This window comes from Xenopus laevis, chromosome 1S (genome assembly GCF_017654675.1).
Source record: "Xenopus laevis strain J_2021 chromosome 1S, Xenopus_laevis_v10.1, whole genome shotgun sequence".
Taxonomy (NCBI): domain Eukaryota; kingdom Metazoa; phylum Chordata; class Amphibia; order Anura; family Pipidae; genus Xenopus; species Xenopus laevis.
In genome coordinates, this window is record NC_054372.1 from 83,712,764 (window position 1) to 83,728,423 (window position 15,660).

General features: G+C 36.7%; 1 protein-coding gene across 1 annotated transcript in view; it reads right to left on the bottom strand.

The window, feature by feature from the left end:
• Positions 1-6,310: 6,310 nt before the first annotated feature.
• hmg20b.S (high mobility group 20B S homeolog) overlaps positions 6,311-15,660 on the bottom strand; it is a 41,411-nt gene continuing 32,061 nt past the window's right edge. Inside the window, exons 9-10 of the mRNA XM_041574054.1 lie at positions 11,862-11,994; positions 6,311-7,793 (exon numbers count right to left, since the gene is read on the bottom strand). Of these exons, the coding sequence (XP_041429988.1) occupies positions 7,781-7,793; positions 11,862-11,994 (146 nt within the window). The 3' untranslated portion in view covers positions 6,311-7,780. The remainder of the gene's footprint in view (positions 7,794-11,861; positions 11,995-15,660) is intronic.

The following is a 15,660-nucleotide window of genomic DNA, read 5'->3' on the forward strand; positions in this document are numbered from 1 at the left end:
TCCTTTGTTATGTCATTATCAATGAAGCAGATAAAAATCCTGAAGTTGATTGGGGGGGGGTGCTTGTATGTGGAAGATTTTGCTATGAACAGAATGCAGTCAAAGGAGCTCTCCATGTGGGTGAAACAAGCCATCCTTAAGCTGCAAAAACAGAAAAACCCATCCAAGAAATTGCTACAATATTAGGAGTGGCACAATCTCCAGTTTGGAACATCCTGAGAAATAAAAAAAAGCACTGGTGAACTCAGCAACGCAAAAAGACCTGGACGTCCACTGAAGACAACAGTGGTGGATGATTGCAGAATAATTTCCATGGTGAAGAGAAACCCCATCACAACAGCCAACAAGTGAACAACTCTCCACGAGGTAGGTGTATCGATATCCAAGTCTACCATAAATAGAAGACTGCATGAAAGTAAATGCAGAGGGTGCATTGCAAGGTGCAAGCAACTCATAAGCATCAAGAATAGAAAGGCTAGAGTGGCCTTTTCTAAAAAAAACATCTAAAAAAGCCAGCACAGTTCTTGAAAAAACATTCTTTGGACAAATGAAGCCAAGATCAACCTCTACCAGAATGAAAAAAGTATGGAGAAGGCGTGGAACAGCTCATAATCCAAAGCATAACACATCATCTATAAAACATGGTGGAGGCAATGTGATAGCTTGGGCGTGCATGGCTGCCAGTGGCACTGGGACACTAGTCTTTATCCATGATGTGACACAGGACAGAAGCAGCCAAATGAATTCTGAGAATACGGTCTGCTAAAATCCAGCTAAATGCAGTCAAATTGATTGGGAGGCGTTTCAGATGGGCAATGACCCAAAACATACAGCCAAAGCAACCCAGGAGTTTATTAAAGCAAAGAAGTGGAATGTTCTTGAATGACCCAGTCAGTCACCTGATCTGAACCCAATTGAGCATGCATTTCACTTCGGACAGAAAGACCCACAAACACACAGCAACTGAAAGTCGCTGCAGTAAAGGCCTGGCAGAGCAATAAAAAGGAGGAAACCCAGAATCTGGTGAGGTCCGTGAGTTCAAGACTTCAGGCTGTCATTGCCAGCAAAGGGTTTTCAACCAAGTATTATAAATGAACATTTTATTTTCATTTTTTTAATTTGTCCAATTGCTTTTGAGCCCCTGAAATGAAGTGATTGTGTTAAAAAAAGGCTTTAGTTCCTCGCATTGTTAGGTAATCTTTTTGTTCAACCCACTGAATTAAAGCTGAAAGTCTGCAGTTCAACTGCATCTGAGTTGTTTCATTTAAAATTCATTGTGATAATGTACAGAACCAAAATTAGAAAAAAGTTGTCTCTGTCCAAAGATTTATGGGCCTAAACTGTACATAGATTTAAAAAGTTGATGGACCTGTGTCTTTTTTCAACCTAACTATGTTACTATGTTAGATTGCCAGTAAATGTGGCTTTCTGTACAACGATACATCCTTGAGAAATGTGTTCCCTTGGCTCTTATTTCACATTTCAGCAACTGATACCAGTTAAATAGATGCCCCATTCATAGATAAACAACCTCAATTTGGAAGGGCCATATCCGTCACATTTTCCTTTATGTCTTTATTACTGGTGATTCATGCATAATGAATCATTAAAACAAATGGCCCAGAGCATTACATTAGTATATAGAATACAGTGGTGTGAAAAACTATTTGCCCCCTTCCTGATTTCTTATTCTTTTGCATGTTTGTCACACTTAAATGTTTCTGCTCATCAAAAACCGTTAACTATTAGTCAAAGATAACATAATTGAACACAAAATGCAGTTTTTAAATGAAGGTTTACGTTATTAAAGGGGTTGTTCACCTTCAATGTACAAATCTTATGAAACCACTAACAATGCTCTCAATGTGTTAGAAAAACCATTTTCCATAACAAAAAGTAAAATTGCCATTGTAAAAGCTAATTTCTATACCTATTAACTCAGTCCTTCTCCTGTCTCTCTGACCAGTTTTCTGAAGTGATGGGAGTGGCCTTTTTTGAACCTGACACACCAAGAACTTCCTATATGATGACATCATCATGCCCAGGATTTGCCCTTACTTGTTTCCTATTGGATGTTGATACTGCCCTCCTCCTAGTAATTTATTGGGTGCTTGTGAACTGTAACCAGTCACATAATTTGAATGGTAATTGGTTGATTATTCAATTGTAATGGCAGAGGTTAACAGACGCAGCATATAAACAAACCTGCTTTGTAACAAACAATCACACAGCCATGCAGACAAATACTGCAGAAAAGGAAGGAGTAACATTGTTTGGCAACCTTTGGCATTAAGCATAATGGGGCTCATTTATCAACACTGGGCAAATTTGCCCATGGGCAGTTACCTATAGCAACCAATCAGTGATTAGCTTTTTGAAGCCAACTGCAAGTAGAACAATGAATGCAGCAATCTGATTGGTTGCCATGGGTTACTGCCCATGGGCAAATTTGCCCAGTGTTGATAAATGACCCCCAATGTCAGTTATTTACAAAATTGCAACAAAACCAGCACTGACTTGCTTAGAAACGTATGTAACTTACACATCTAGCAGGGACAGTAGGGTTGCCACCTCACCCTTTTAAAACCAAACACATATGAAATCCACAGGCTGCATGGCTAGTTCTCAACTTATTTAGATGCTGCAGACTGAACTGATTTCTGTGCAGCCATGTATCATGCATCTAAATGAATTGCTAATTAGCCATGCAGGCTGTGGATTTCATATGTGTTTGGTTTTAAAAGGGTGAGGTGGCAGCCCTAAGTGACAGGCAGAGCAGTGATGAGGGCAGGTACGTTTATTGAACATTTTGTGCGCTCTCCCGGGGGGGGGCGGTAATTTACCTAGGAAAACGATACCTTTTTTAAGTGTTCCACTTCTGGAACAAGATTTAGAGCTCTAAATACCAAAAAATGAAAAAGTTATATTTTTCATGATATAGGGATCTATACCAGAAAAATATTTTACCTTTTTTATGAGGTAAATACACAAAATAATACATGGACCCCCCCCCCCCAAAAATGATAATATATTTCTGGAAAGTACAAGTGTCATCTCCCATAGTAGCCATTATAATCCAATAATTCAAATTTTTAAAAATGATATTTCTTTTTCCTGTGTAATAATAAAACAGTAGCTTGTACTTGATCCCAACTAAGATATAATTAATCCTTATTGGAAGCAAAACCAGCCTATTGGCTTTATTTAGTGTTTACACCATTTTCTAGTACTAAGATCCAAATTACAGAAAGATCTGCTATCCGGAAGACCCCAGGTCGCAAGCATTCTGTATAACAGATGCCATACCTGTACCTTGTACTTGATCCCAACTAAGATATAATTAATCCTTATTGGAAGCAAAACCAGCCTATTAGGTTTATTTAATGTTTACATGATTTTCTAGTAGACTTAAGGTATGAAGATTCAAATTATGGAAAGATCCATTATCCAGAAAACTCCAGGTCCGAAGCACCTTGATCCCCCCATCTGCACAGTTGAAGTCTCTGCAGTACACAGCCCACACTCCCCCTTCCGCTCACAAACTTGTAACAGTTTCTCTTCAGTACCTGAATGCTGCTCAAATTCCCCAGCACAGCCCAGCACAGGAAGCAGTGGCAGATTGACAGCAGACATAGCCAATAGGAGTTAAGTTAGCTGCCAGTACAATGTGTGATGTCATATAAGGAAGAGGAAGTGAACACTGTAGTGTTTTTGGGGGTCAGTGACCCCCTCCCAGCACAGAGTCTGTGTGGAACTGAAGGATTAGTACAGGGACACTTCTGAGGTGAATATCTCTTGAACTGTACTTTTTCTGTTAACTATTTCTATGGAAAAGTTTTTTCTATTCATGTGAACTGTTAGATTTGTCAATTTTTTACAAAGGTGAACAACCCCTTTAAGGGAGAAAAAAAACTCCAAATCTACATGGGCCTGTGTGAAAAAGTGATTGCCCCCCTTGTTAAAAAATAACAACTGTGGTTTATCACACCGGAGTTCAATTTCAAAGGTTATAAAGCCATTTCTAAAGCTTTGGGACTCCAGCGAACCACAGTGAGAGCCATTATCCACAAATGGCAAAAACATGGAACAGTGGTGAACCTTCCCAGGAGTGGCCGGCCGACCAAAATTACCCCAAGAGCGCAGAGACAACTCATCGAGAGGCCACAAAAGACCCCAGGACAACATCTAAAGAACTGCAGGCCTCACTTGCCTCAATTAAGGTCAGTGTTCACGACTCCACCATAAGAAAGAGACTGGGCAAAAACGGCCTGCATGGCAGATTTCCAAGGCGCAAACCACTTTTAAGCAAAAAGAACATTAAGGCTCGTCTCAATTTTGCTAAAAAACATCTCAATGATTGCCAAGACTTTTGGGAAAATACCTTGTGGACCGACGAGACAAAAGCTGAACTTTTTGGAAGGTGTGCGTCCCGTTACATCTGGCGTAAAAGTAACACAGCATTTCAGAAAAAGAACATCATACCAACAGTAAAATATGGTGGTGGTAGTGTGATGGTCTGGGGTTGTTTTGCTGCTTCAGGACCTTGCTGTGATAGATGGAACCATGAATTCTACTGTCTACCAAAAAATCCTGAAGGAGAATGTCCGGCCATCTGTTCGTCAACTCAAGCTGAAGCGATCTTGGGTGCTGCAGCAGGACAATGACCCAAAACACACCAGCAAATCCACCTCTGAATGGCTGAAGAAAAACAAAATAAAGACTTTGGAGTGGCCTAGTCAAAGTCCTGACCTGAATCCTATTGAGATGTTGTGGCATGACCTTAAAAAGGCGGTTCATGCTAGAAAACCCTCAAATAAAGCTGAATTACAACAATTCTGCAAAGATGAGTGGGCCAAAATTCCTCCAGAGCGCTGTAAAAGACTCGTTGCAAGTTATCGCAAACGCTTGATTGCAGTTATTGCTACTAAGGGTGGCCCAACCAGTTATTAGGTTCAGGGGGCAATTACTTTTTCACACAGGTTTGGATTTCTTTTCTCCCTAAATAATAAAAACCCTCATTTAAAAACTGCATTTTGTGTTTACTTGTGTTATCTTTGACTAATAGTTAAATGTTATTGATGATCAGAAACATTTTGTGTGACAAACATGCAAAAGAATAAGAAATCAGGAAGGGGGCAAATAGTTTTTCACACCACTGTATATGGAATTCAAAACTTTTACAATTTTAAAAATGCAATGCATTTAAATAAGTTAAATAAGTATAGTTACCCAATACATCTTATACAGTAAATAATATTCATTGTTAAAGCAATGGCCTTGTTATTGGTGTGGCTCTGAAAACACAGTGAACCCCCAATTTTACATCTTCCGATTTAAAGTTTTCCCTCATTTTGTGTCCCAACTACATATTATGTATAATACATTTCACTGGATTTTACACCATTTTTCCAGTATTAACCATCCATGGATGAATATTTTTATCAGCAACAAGTTTCCCTTTAATTGAATTAGTATTCAGGCACCTCCTATGATTAGGTGACAACAGGTGTAATCTACAGCCAGTATGCATGCCCTTCCTTGCCAGAATCCACACCTGAAGATAGTTCCAAGAAATGGTTGGTCTCTTAGCAAATCATAGAATATCAAGAATCTGGTATTTTTTGCATATTATACAATGCTTTACAATAAATTAGACCAATCGCAAAATTAATTTTGATGTCCACTTTAGTTTAATGGGTTAGTGCTTTAATTTTTCTTCCTCTGGGTCAGCTTGAATTGTGTCTAATGTCACCATGTGCACTCCAATGATATCCAGTCTTTCATTTATTTATTAAACAACACAACAGGTATGGGGCCTGTTAACTAGAATGCTTGGGACCTGAGGTTTTCCGGATAAACAGGTTTCCAGTAATTTGGATATTCATATCTTGTCTACTTGAGAATCTGGAAAATTGTGTAAACATTAAATAAACCCAATAGGCTGGTTTTGCTTCCATTAAGGATTAATTATATCTTGGTTTGACTCTAGTACAATATACTGTTATTATTACAGAGAAACATGGAATCATTTTTAAAAATTTGGATTATTGGATTATTTGGATAAAATTGAGTCTGTGACTGACGAATTCTGAGCTTTCTGGATAAGCGGTTTCCAGATAATTGATCCCATACCTGTAACAGTTTGACCTGTTTTTATAGGTTTTCTGTACTCTTCTGTATTGTGCATGTCATTTAATGCAGCAGAACAGTTTTTCTTGGATGAGGAATTAGGGCTCACCTCAAGTTGAAACATGCTCTGTGACTCAAATATGGTGGTTCAGATTTCAATTTCTAAATAAAGCATAGAAAGTTGTTTTACTCAAAACATTTTTATTTTTCTTCCGGTTCACATAACAATCAGTTACATTTTCACAATTATAACGTTTGTGATCACACATTGTATATATTACAATTCAAAATGCAGCGTTGCTTTGTGCACCATTGTAGAACCAGACAACAAAAAAAATAATAAAAAGGAAGAAAGAAAATAAGAAACAGAAAAGAAGACAAAAAAGAATGGATCCCATGCTCAACACAACGTATATTCAAGATACTTCTTTAAATTAGTACCCACATTTATTTGTAGTATTCAACCGGCTCTAAGCCACATAACTCTTCCATGAAGCATACAGAGTTTGATTCATTGTTGAAACCAGAACAAAATATTTATTGTATGAACAAACTATTTTAAGCCAGAACAACACAAATGTTCCAGAGAAATCAGTGAGATATTCTGCAATGTCTTATATTGTTTTATATAAATTGGCCTGGCCTAATTTATCTGTAATTCTCTGTGTTTAACTAAATCTCATTATCTCTACATTTCATGATCTACTTTCTGGATAGGTCAGACATAGTACATATAAGGACAAAATGGAGCAAAATTAATCATAGTGTTAAGAGCCTTTATTGACACGTTGATAGTTGACAGTACATTCCAGTTATTTGTAATGTTTCATTTTATACCATTTTATATTTACTTAGACAGAGCATTTCTTCAAGATCTATGTTACCTTTTCCATATATAAATAAACAACTTTCAAACTAGAATTCACCTTAAACTGTCCATTAATCTGCCAAAAGAAAGGAAAGTGCAGTTCTGAATTCTAATTACAATTACATTATGGCTTATTATGAAAACTGGGTTAAACAACCAATGAACAAATAATAAATTGTGCAGGTATTTGTTTAATTACATATTATGGATCCTGCTTTTATTGTCATATTTGATTCTCAAAATATCTAGAAAATTGCATTAAATATAGTAGTGCACATGTTGACTTGCACAGTTGTCAGTTTTGTACAATGTGAGGTGTTTCTCTCTTTTTTATATTTCTTTTCTGATATTTTTGTTTTTTAATAACATTTGAAATCTTATTTTAAAGCTTGATTATTGAAAATATGTATATTTGTACTTAAGTATTTTATCTGCTTGATAACAGATTTAACGCAGTAACCCAATTCTAGACCAACAAATTAAGCTAAAATATTTATTGTGTGAGTAGACAGACAGAGCTGCTATGTATATATAGGGCAAATTAATTTTTTTGTATAAATAGTAAGGAATTGTATAACTGAAAAGGCATGGCCAATATTTTGAGCATAAAGTCTGCTACTCATTCTGTTGCTACTCTTATGTTCCTTCACATTTTTTTTCCCATTTATTTCCTATATCCCAGTCACTGTTCCCCATTACACACAGTCAGACACCTTCCTGTCCTGTTTTTATAGAATCTTGAAGACCTGAGAGAGGTTTTCTCTGCTTCGGCCACTTTCCATATCAAAGGTGGTCACTAAAAGACACAAACATCACAATCAAGCATATATGAACTGCCCACACTAGTATCATGAGAAATGCATATAATAACAAGGACAAACATAAATGAAAGACAATAGGTAGAAAGTGAAAGCATAACTGTAGCTACAAAGCCTAGATACATACAGCAAAGTAACAGTAACAACAAAAAATGAAAATGTTTTAAATTAATGAAAATATAAGGTACTGTTGTGCTGCACTGGTAAAACTGATGTGTTTGCTTTAGAAACTCTACAATGGTTTTTGTAAAAAAGCTGCTGTTTTGCCATGGGGGCAGCCATTTAAAGCTGAAAAGGGAGAAAAGGCACATTATACACATCAGATAACAGATAAGCTCTGTAGTAAACAGTGGGATTCTTCAGAAGTTATTGGTTATCTACAGTGTATCCTGTTCTTGAATGGCTGCCCCATTACTCTACAGCAGCTTGTTTAAATGAAATACAGTAGTATTTCTGAAGCAAACACACCTGTTTTACCAGTTCGGGGCAACAGTATATTATACTGTCATTCTTTTAAGCCACTTTCATTTTTTGGTGTTACTGATCCTTTAAGAAAAAAAATATACCCCCCCATCCTGCTGGGGGGAAAACATTTGGATCAGATGGGAACTTAAAAGAGGCAGGGTGGACAGAAAAGCATAAAGAACTTCCATTCCCAGTCAGGGGCAGACAGTTGCTAAGATTTAAAAAAATAAAAAGTATAGATGCATATATTTCTGGCAGGTGAGACACTATGGGGCTGATTTATCAAAAATCGAGATAGCATTTTTTTTCATGATTCAAGAAAAATGTGGAGAAAAAATGCTGACGTAAAAAATACATGAGTATTTTCTGACACCATCAATAGTTGGAATTTCTTTAGAAAAAGACTGAAAAAATTGGCCAAAAAAGCTTGGCAAATTGGCGAGTAGGAATGAGTGAAATATTTTACAGAGAAAAATGCCCATAGACTATAATTGCGCAGTTTAAAAATTGTTGCATGAAAAACAGCCTGTTGATTCAATCTGTTTGCCAACATGTTTGACGATTTGCAAATTTTTGGTGAAGCAAAACTGGTCAGATTCGCCCACCATTACTTGCGAGTTTTAATAGAAGCCAGTGGGAACAGTCTCTGACAATATTATTTAGTTTTTCCCCCAATTCATTAAAACATTAGTCATTAAACAAATAGAACAGCAATGTGATTCTTGCTGTCATGCAGTTTCCCCTGAGAAAGAGCGCAGATGAGAATAGTTTGTCGTGTTTTTTCTTGAATAAGCTTGCATTCAAGAAAAAATTTGGTGAGTTTTGTGGTGTTTTTTTTGGCGCTCCTGTTTTTTTTTTGTATACACTTTTTTTTTAACATGAACACAAAAAGGGATATATTTTCCCATTAAAACTGGAAAGAAAATAAAAATTTGCAATTAGTAATAGTTTTATGTCAGAAAGTATTTGGAGTAGAAAGCAAAATGTGGCCCCTATTTTTCTATTTCTACTGTAGATAGTGATACCAAGCCAGTTATCTAGGAGGCAACCAACACACTGCAATTTTTTTTGCAGGAACACTACCACAGCAGGAAGTAACTGGAGGGCATAGCACCAGATATAGGAACTTACAATCAGGATAAAAGTAACCAACACAATTTATTATATGTATATTGTTATATGTTGCTCTGTGTCTTTAAATTGTCTTTTAGTATAATATTATATAAAAAATCTTAGAGATTTATTTCATCTTTAATTTACAATATGTATCCCATTTCCTGTGGGTCATAAGTTTGCATACACCATGATGCACTCTCAAATGTAAATGTTTTGGGACCACATAGACACTGCATTATTTAGGAAACAGGCTCTAATTACAATAAAATAAAAATCTTAAAAAATAGTGTATGCTTTTTTCCCACAGGAAAGCAGATATGGTAAATAAAATGCTTTGAAGTGCCCATATGTAGAAATAAAGTAGGTACTATATTTGATTAAACACAGGCAATGTAGGTAACATGATAAGGCTGAAGTTTTAAAAGAAAAATTGAGTTTGAACATCTCAAGGAAGGTAGGTATATGCAAAATTTAGGAATCAACAGTATGCTATTTCTTGCAATAGAGGCTTCTAACTTCACCAATAAATCATTCAATAAGCTATTTATATTGTAGGAAATGCTTTCCCTGGGCTTTTGAATTTCAGTGCTGACTGTAAAAAAAGGAAAAAAAAATGTTCCTCTTGTTTTAACAGCTGTCTTTACCACTTAGAAAAGTTAATTAGACAAATTGTATATATTTGTACATGCTGAAACTTGCGACTAGTATTTAATTGTATGTTTTTAAATTGTTTAAAGGAATTGTTCAGTGTAAAAATAAAAACTGGGTAAATAGATATGCGGTGCAAATTAAAAAATATATCTAATATCTATATAAAATATCTAATATAGTTAGATAAAAATGTAATGTATAAAGGCTGGAGTGACTGGATGCCTAACATAATAGCCAGAACACTACTTCCTGATTTTCAGCTCTCTTGGTTTACACTGACTGGTTACCAGGCAGTAACCAATCAGTGACTTGAGGGGGGGGGGCACATGGGTCATACCTGTTGCTTTGAGTTGAATGCTGAGGAGCAATTGCAAACTCACGGACCAGATATGTACCAGTTATAGAGCTGAAAAGCAAGAAGTAGTGTTCTGACTATTATGTTACACATCCAGTCACCCCAGCCTTTATACATTACATCTTTGGCTAACTATATTAGAAACATTTTTTATTTTGCACAGCCTTTCTATTTACAAAGTTTTTATTTTCACACTGAACTGTTCCTTTAAGCTGAATTTAAATAAAAAAAAACTGTGCTATAACAGGAGAAAATAAAGGGGACATAATAGTTTAATAATTAAGAAACATTCTAGCCTTTGTGAAAACAGGTTATGGTAATGCCTTTTTCAGGCAATGCCTGACAACTGTAACTAGTGTTAGAGGAAATACCAACTATTTATTTTTGTAGTTACAATCTCGACAATTTTTTTCTACTTACAAACCAGGTTCCATTGAGCTATGCAACTATTTTTTGCACCAGTAGTATGGGTATGTTAAGAAGAGTGATAAGCAGCCATAGACATGGACAGGTTGCATTTAAGATTAGGTTGGTGGAAATCTGTGGAACCTCCATAACAGTGTAGAGTATATCAAACAAATGTAAAATTTAACAGCCCTAGGTCACAGCAAACTTATAAACTCTTATAATTGCTGCCTGCCAGAGTTCCAGTTAATTTGAGGGAACCTGGCCACAGCAGTAATTCTTTGATCGATAAAGACTGTTACACAGTTACATAGTTAAATTGTGTTGAAAAAAGACCAAAATCCATCAAGTTCAACCCCTCCAAATGAAACTCAGCATCCATACATATATACACAAACTGACCCCTCTGTACACTCACATAAATTATATATACCCACATCTGTACCAACTATAGATTTTAGTATCGCAATAGCCTTGGAGATTATGCTTGTCCAAGAAAACATCCAAACCCCTCTTAAAAACATTAACAGAATCAGCCATCACAACATCACCCGGCAGTGTATTCCACAACCTCACTGTAAAGAACCACCTACGCTGCTTCATATGAAAGTTCTTTTCCTCTAGTCTGAAGAGGTGGCCTCTGGTGCTGTGATACTCTTTATGGGTAAAAGGTCCCTTGCTATTTGTCTATAATGTCCTCCAATTTATTTATAAAATGTAATCATGTCCCCTAGCAAACATCTTTTTTCCAGAGAAAACAACCCCAGTCTTGAGTCTACCCTCATAATTTTAGTCTTCAATTCCTCTAACCAGTTTAGTTAAACTTCTCTGCACTCTTTCCAGCCCAAAACTACACTGCATACTCCAGATGAGGCTTTACCAAGGACCTACAAAGAGGCAAAATTCTGTTTTCATCCTTTGAGTTTATGCCCTTTTTATGCAAGACATTATTTTATTTGCTTTAGTAGCCACAGAATCACACTTCCCGTAAAAAAACCAAAACATACCCACTGCTAACTCACTCATATTTGCATTTAGCCCAACAAAAGTATACCTGTTTATCCTGGCCAAAACCTCTTTTATCTTGATAACCAGTTTTTCATGTTGAGTTGGGTTAACCTCTATCAGATTATGAAGTTTGGCCATGTACACATCAAGATTTCCTAACGTTGGTGTCTCCCCTGTACCTAAAAAAAAAAAGTAAAACATTAGGTTCATTTTCAGTATTAAAAGGTTATCTTTGCATTGCAAATTATTGTTGCCTTTCTTAATTAAAAGCTGGAGAAAATTCTCGGATACAATTGAGCTTGAACTCTGTTGGCTCTGGATCTGCTGGGAAATCATGGTTATATATTCTGCCTAACTGGTTCTAGCAGCAGCACAATTCTGCTATAACTGGTTCTAGCAGCCAAAGCACAATTCTGCTACAAAGAAACCTACTCAAAGCACAGTAAAAAATTACTCTGCAAATTCTGAGATTTCAGACCCGGAATCCAAGATGGCACAGAGTGCTACATGTTCCCCTGCGTCGCGGCCTTCGTTGACTCCTAATGCCAGCCTGGACTCTCCATCCGAGGACTCACAGGATGTGCCTCAATCAGGTACCCCGATAAACATACTTACACCTCCCCAATACTCTGTTGACAGTGTTCAAGGTGATAAAATGGAACTAGATAGGGCCAAAGGAGGCCCTCGCAAGGACATTATTGCACGTGTCCATTTTTTCTCCATGAAAGAAGACATTATGGCCACTGCTAGATCTTCAAATACTTTAGTGAGCAAGGGCTTCACGTATCAACTATACACAGACCTCTTTCCTACCACCATTCAATGGCGACGATAGCTTAAGCCTATTGCAATGGAATTGATCACCCATAATGTCCGCTATTGCTGGGCAACTTCGCTATAGCGAATTTTACGGAACGTTACCTTTTTCGCCAGAGTTTACTTCGCCACCTCAGACCAGGTTAACTGATAAAACGAAGCTACATCTTCCTCAGTCTTATGTCAGTGACATCATATCCTGTATTTCGGAAATGCATTAAAGTTGTAAAAAAACGCTAGCGACTTTTCTTTTTTCAAAGCAGGATTGCCTTCAAAAGTACAAACTAATTTGAGGGGAATGCCCCTCAAGGGTAGGCTAATGTCTACGGCATTAGAGGATCTCCTCTGTCTTTATTATGGCTCATTGGACATGTGTTTGAAAAAGTGGCCACTTCAAGCATTTGCACTAACATTACTATTAAAGACGTCCATACGACTTTTAGGTACCCGCGCTATTCAAATTAACCTAAGCGCAAGAGTGCTAGCAAAGCATCACTAGAAATGAACGATATGAAAAGCTCGCCCAGACAAAGTAATACTAGAGAAAATTCGCCAGTGTTCGTCTGCCGAGACGCAACTTCCCATATTAGTGAATTAGCACAGTGGTAACGAATTTGTGCCTGGCAAAGTGGCGTGGAGTGTGGTGAAGCCGTCGATGGTGAAAATTCACCCTTTAGTGAATTTGCCCCTATGGCTGAACCATACCTTTGACAATTCTTACACACAACGTGAAAGGCCTTATTATTCCCACTAAATATTATGTAGTGTTCAATAACTATAACTCCTATCATGCTGACATTTTGTTCCTACTCAGTTCTCATTTCCTAAACAACTGCACTACCTTTACCCCACAATGTATTTGAGCAGAGCAGATACCAATACATGCGGAGTTGCTATTTTTTTGTTGCATAAAAATCTAAATTTTAGCCTGCTCTTAGAAATCAGACACCGAAGGTCAGTATATCATCGGAACAGGACTGCTTAAAGATCAAGAAATAACTTTGGCATCTCTATATAGTCCCAACAATAAACCAGACCTTGCTGATGCCTTACTGGCAAGGAAATTGAATAATACATTTCTAACTAGGATTAGAACTGTTAATGTTCTCACCGCACCATGTACTATTATCTCTGAATTCATGCATTTTTATAAGAAATTACACACAAATCAAACAAAATTTCTCCCTACATTGGTGGATTCTCGCTTTTTGGATGCCATTAAGGAATGAAAATCAGGCAAAGTTCTGTGCCCTGATGGCTTCTTATTATAAGAAGTTTAAAGACATCCTAGCCCCACAGCCACATACATACAGTATTTACTAACCTTTCACAAGGGCAGCATTTGTCACCAGAAGCTTTACCCAAACATGGTAAATGTATGACTCAGTGTGGAAATTTTAGGCCAATCACAATACTTAAAGTGGACCTGTCACCCATACATAAAAAGCGGTTTAGTAAAAGTCCTTTCCAAATTAGAAACCCAAATTCTTTTTTTCATTAAAACCACTATACTTGTTATAAATGTATAGCTATGCCTTAGGCATAGAGGAGGGGCAGGCAATTACTTTCACTTTCCATTCTTCATTTCCTAAATGTTGCTGAACTCCCCACATTACCTCTCCCTGTTCATAGTCTATAATTGTGCAAAGGAATGGGCATCAGGTCCCCTATTCTGGTGCATAAACAAGATTTTGAGGTGTTACAATGCTTTTCTTAAGAACGGTGTCCACAAATTGGCTGCTGTCTGCTTGTGGTGGTGGTGAATTCCAAGGCTGACTGAAAGCAAGATCTAAATCTAAGTAAATTTATATAGTGTAAGGAAAGTTTATTTTGCTTAATAAGCACAATAGATTCAAATTTGGAATTATTTCTTTGGGTGACAAGTCCCCTTTAATTAACTTTTAGCAAAAGTTTTGGTTTTCTGTTTAGATACCTTAATATTAACCTATTCCCATTAGCTAAGTTTTTACAGATGAATTACCCTTAGATCCACCAAAAGAAGTTCTTCAGTTTCTACAGAAAATGTGCTTGCGATTTATTTGGAATAGTAAGCCTCCTCGAATGGCTCACAATATTGCTATCAGACATAAAACTAAAGGTGGCCTGGGAATTTCTGAGTTTACTAAATACTTCCAAGCTGCATGTCTAAGACAGGTAATCAAATTCCACTTCCCCTCCAGACACTTTACAATGGGTCATTATGGAACAAAGCACTATTCCTAATATTTGTTTATATCATTTATTATGGCTATCCCCTCCGAATCAATTTATAACGCATTCACTTAGGGTTGTAAAAAAAAAAAAAAAAAATGTTAGGTCTCATATCAGATCACACTCCAGCTATAAGCATATTTAAAAACCCAACCTTTCCCCAGGGTCTCACACTAATATCTTTTCAATGGTGGGCCGAATGGGGACTGACGAATGTCACTTTATTAATACAGATTGTCACTTTATTTACAATGACAAAATTAAACCCGTATCCAAACTATCTGAAAAATATGATCTCCCTCACACTCGGTATTTACAAATTATACACTATATCCAGTTGCTCTCATCTGCTGCAATCTACAGCTACATTGTATGAAGTATCCTCAATCTAAGAAAACTCATTTCTATTTTTTATAAGAAGTGGACCAATGCTATCTTACCTAAAAATCTCAAATATATTAAGTCCTGGGAAGGAGAACTAGGTCTAACTTTGGGAGTGGAGGTTTGGGATGATATTTTTCTTAGAATGGCCCATTGCTCTATTAGTTCTGGTATCTAAGAAAAGCCATGATAGTATTTTGGCCGTTACACACTCTAAAAATCCATGGGAAGCTCAACTAAACAAACCAATTGAGGGAATTACTAAAACTGATTTACAGTTGTGCCTCAGAAACAGCATTTTTATAATCTCAAAAGGGTTTGCAATTACAAAGCATTCAATATTTTAGCATATTAACCATTAAGGGGAGGGGAATGTTAGTATGGGAAAACAACAAATTGTAGTATTGTATATTTCTTGCCAGTACGGTTATATTACA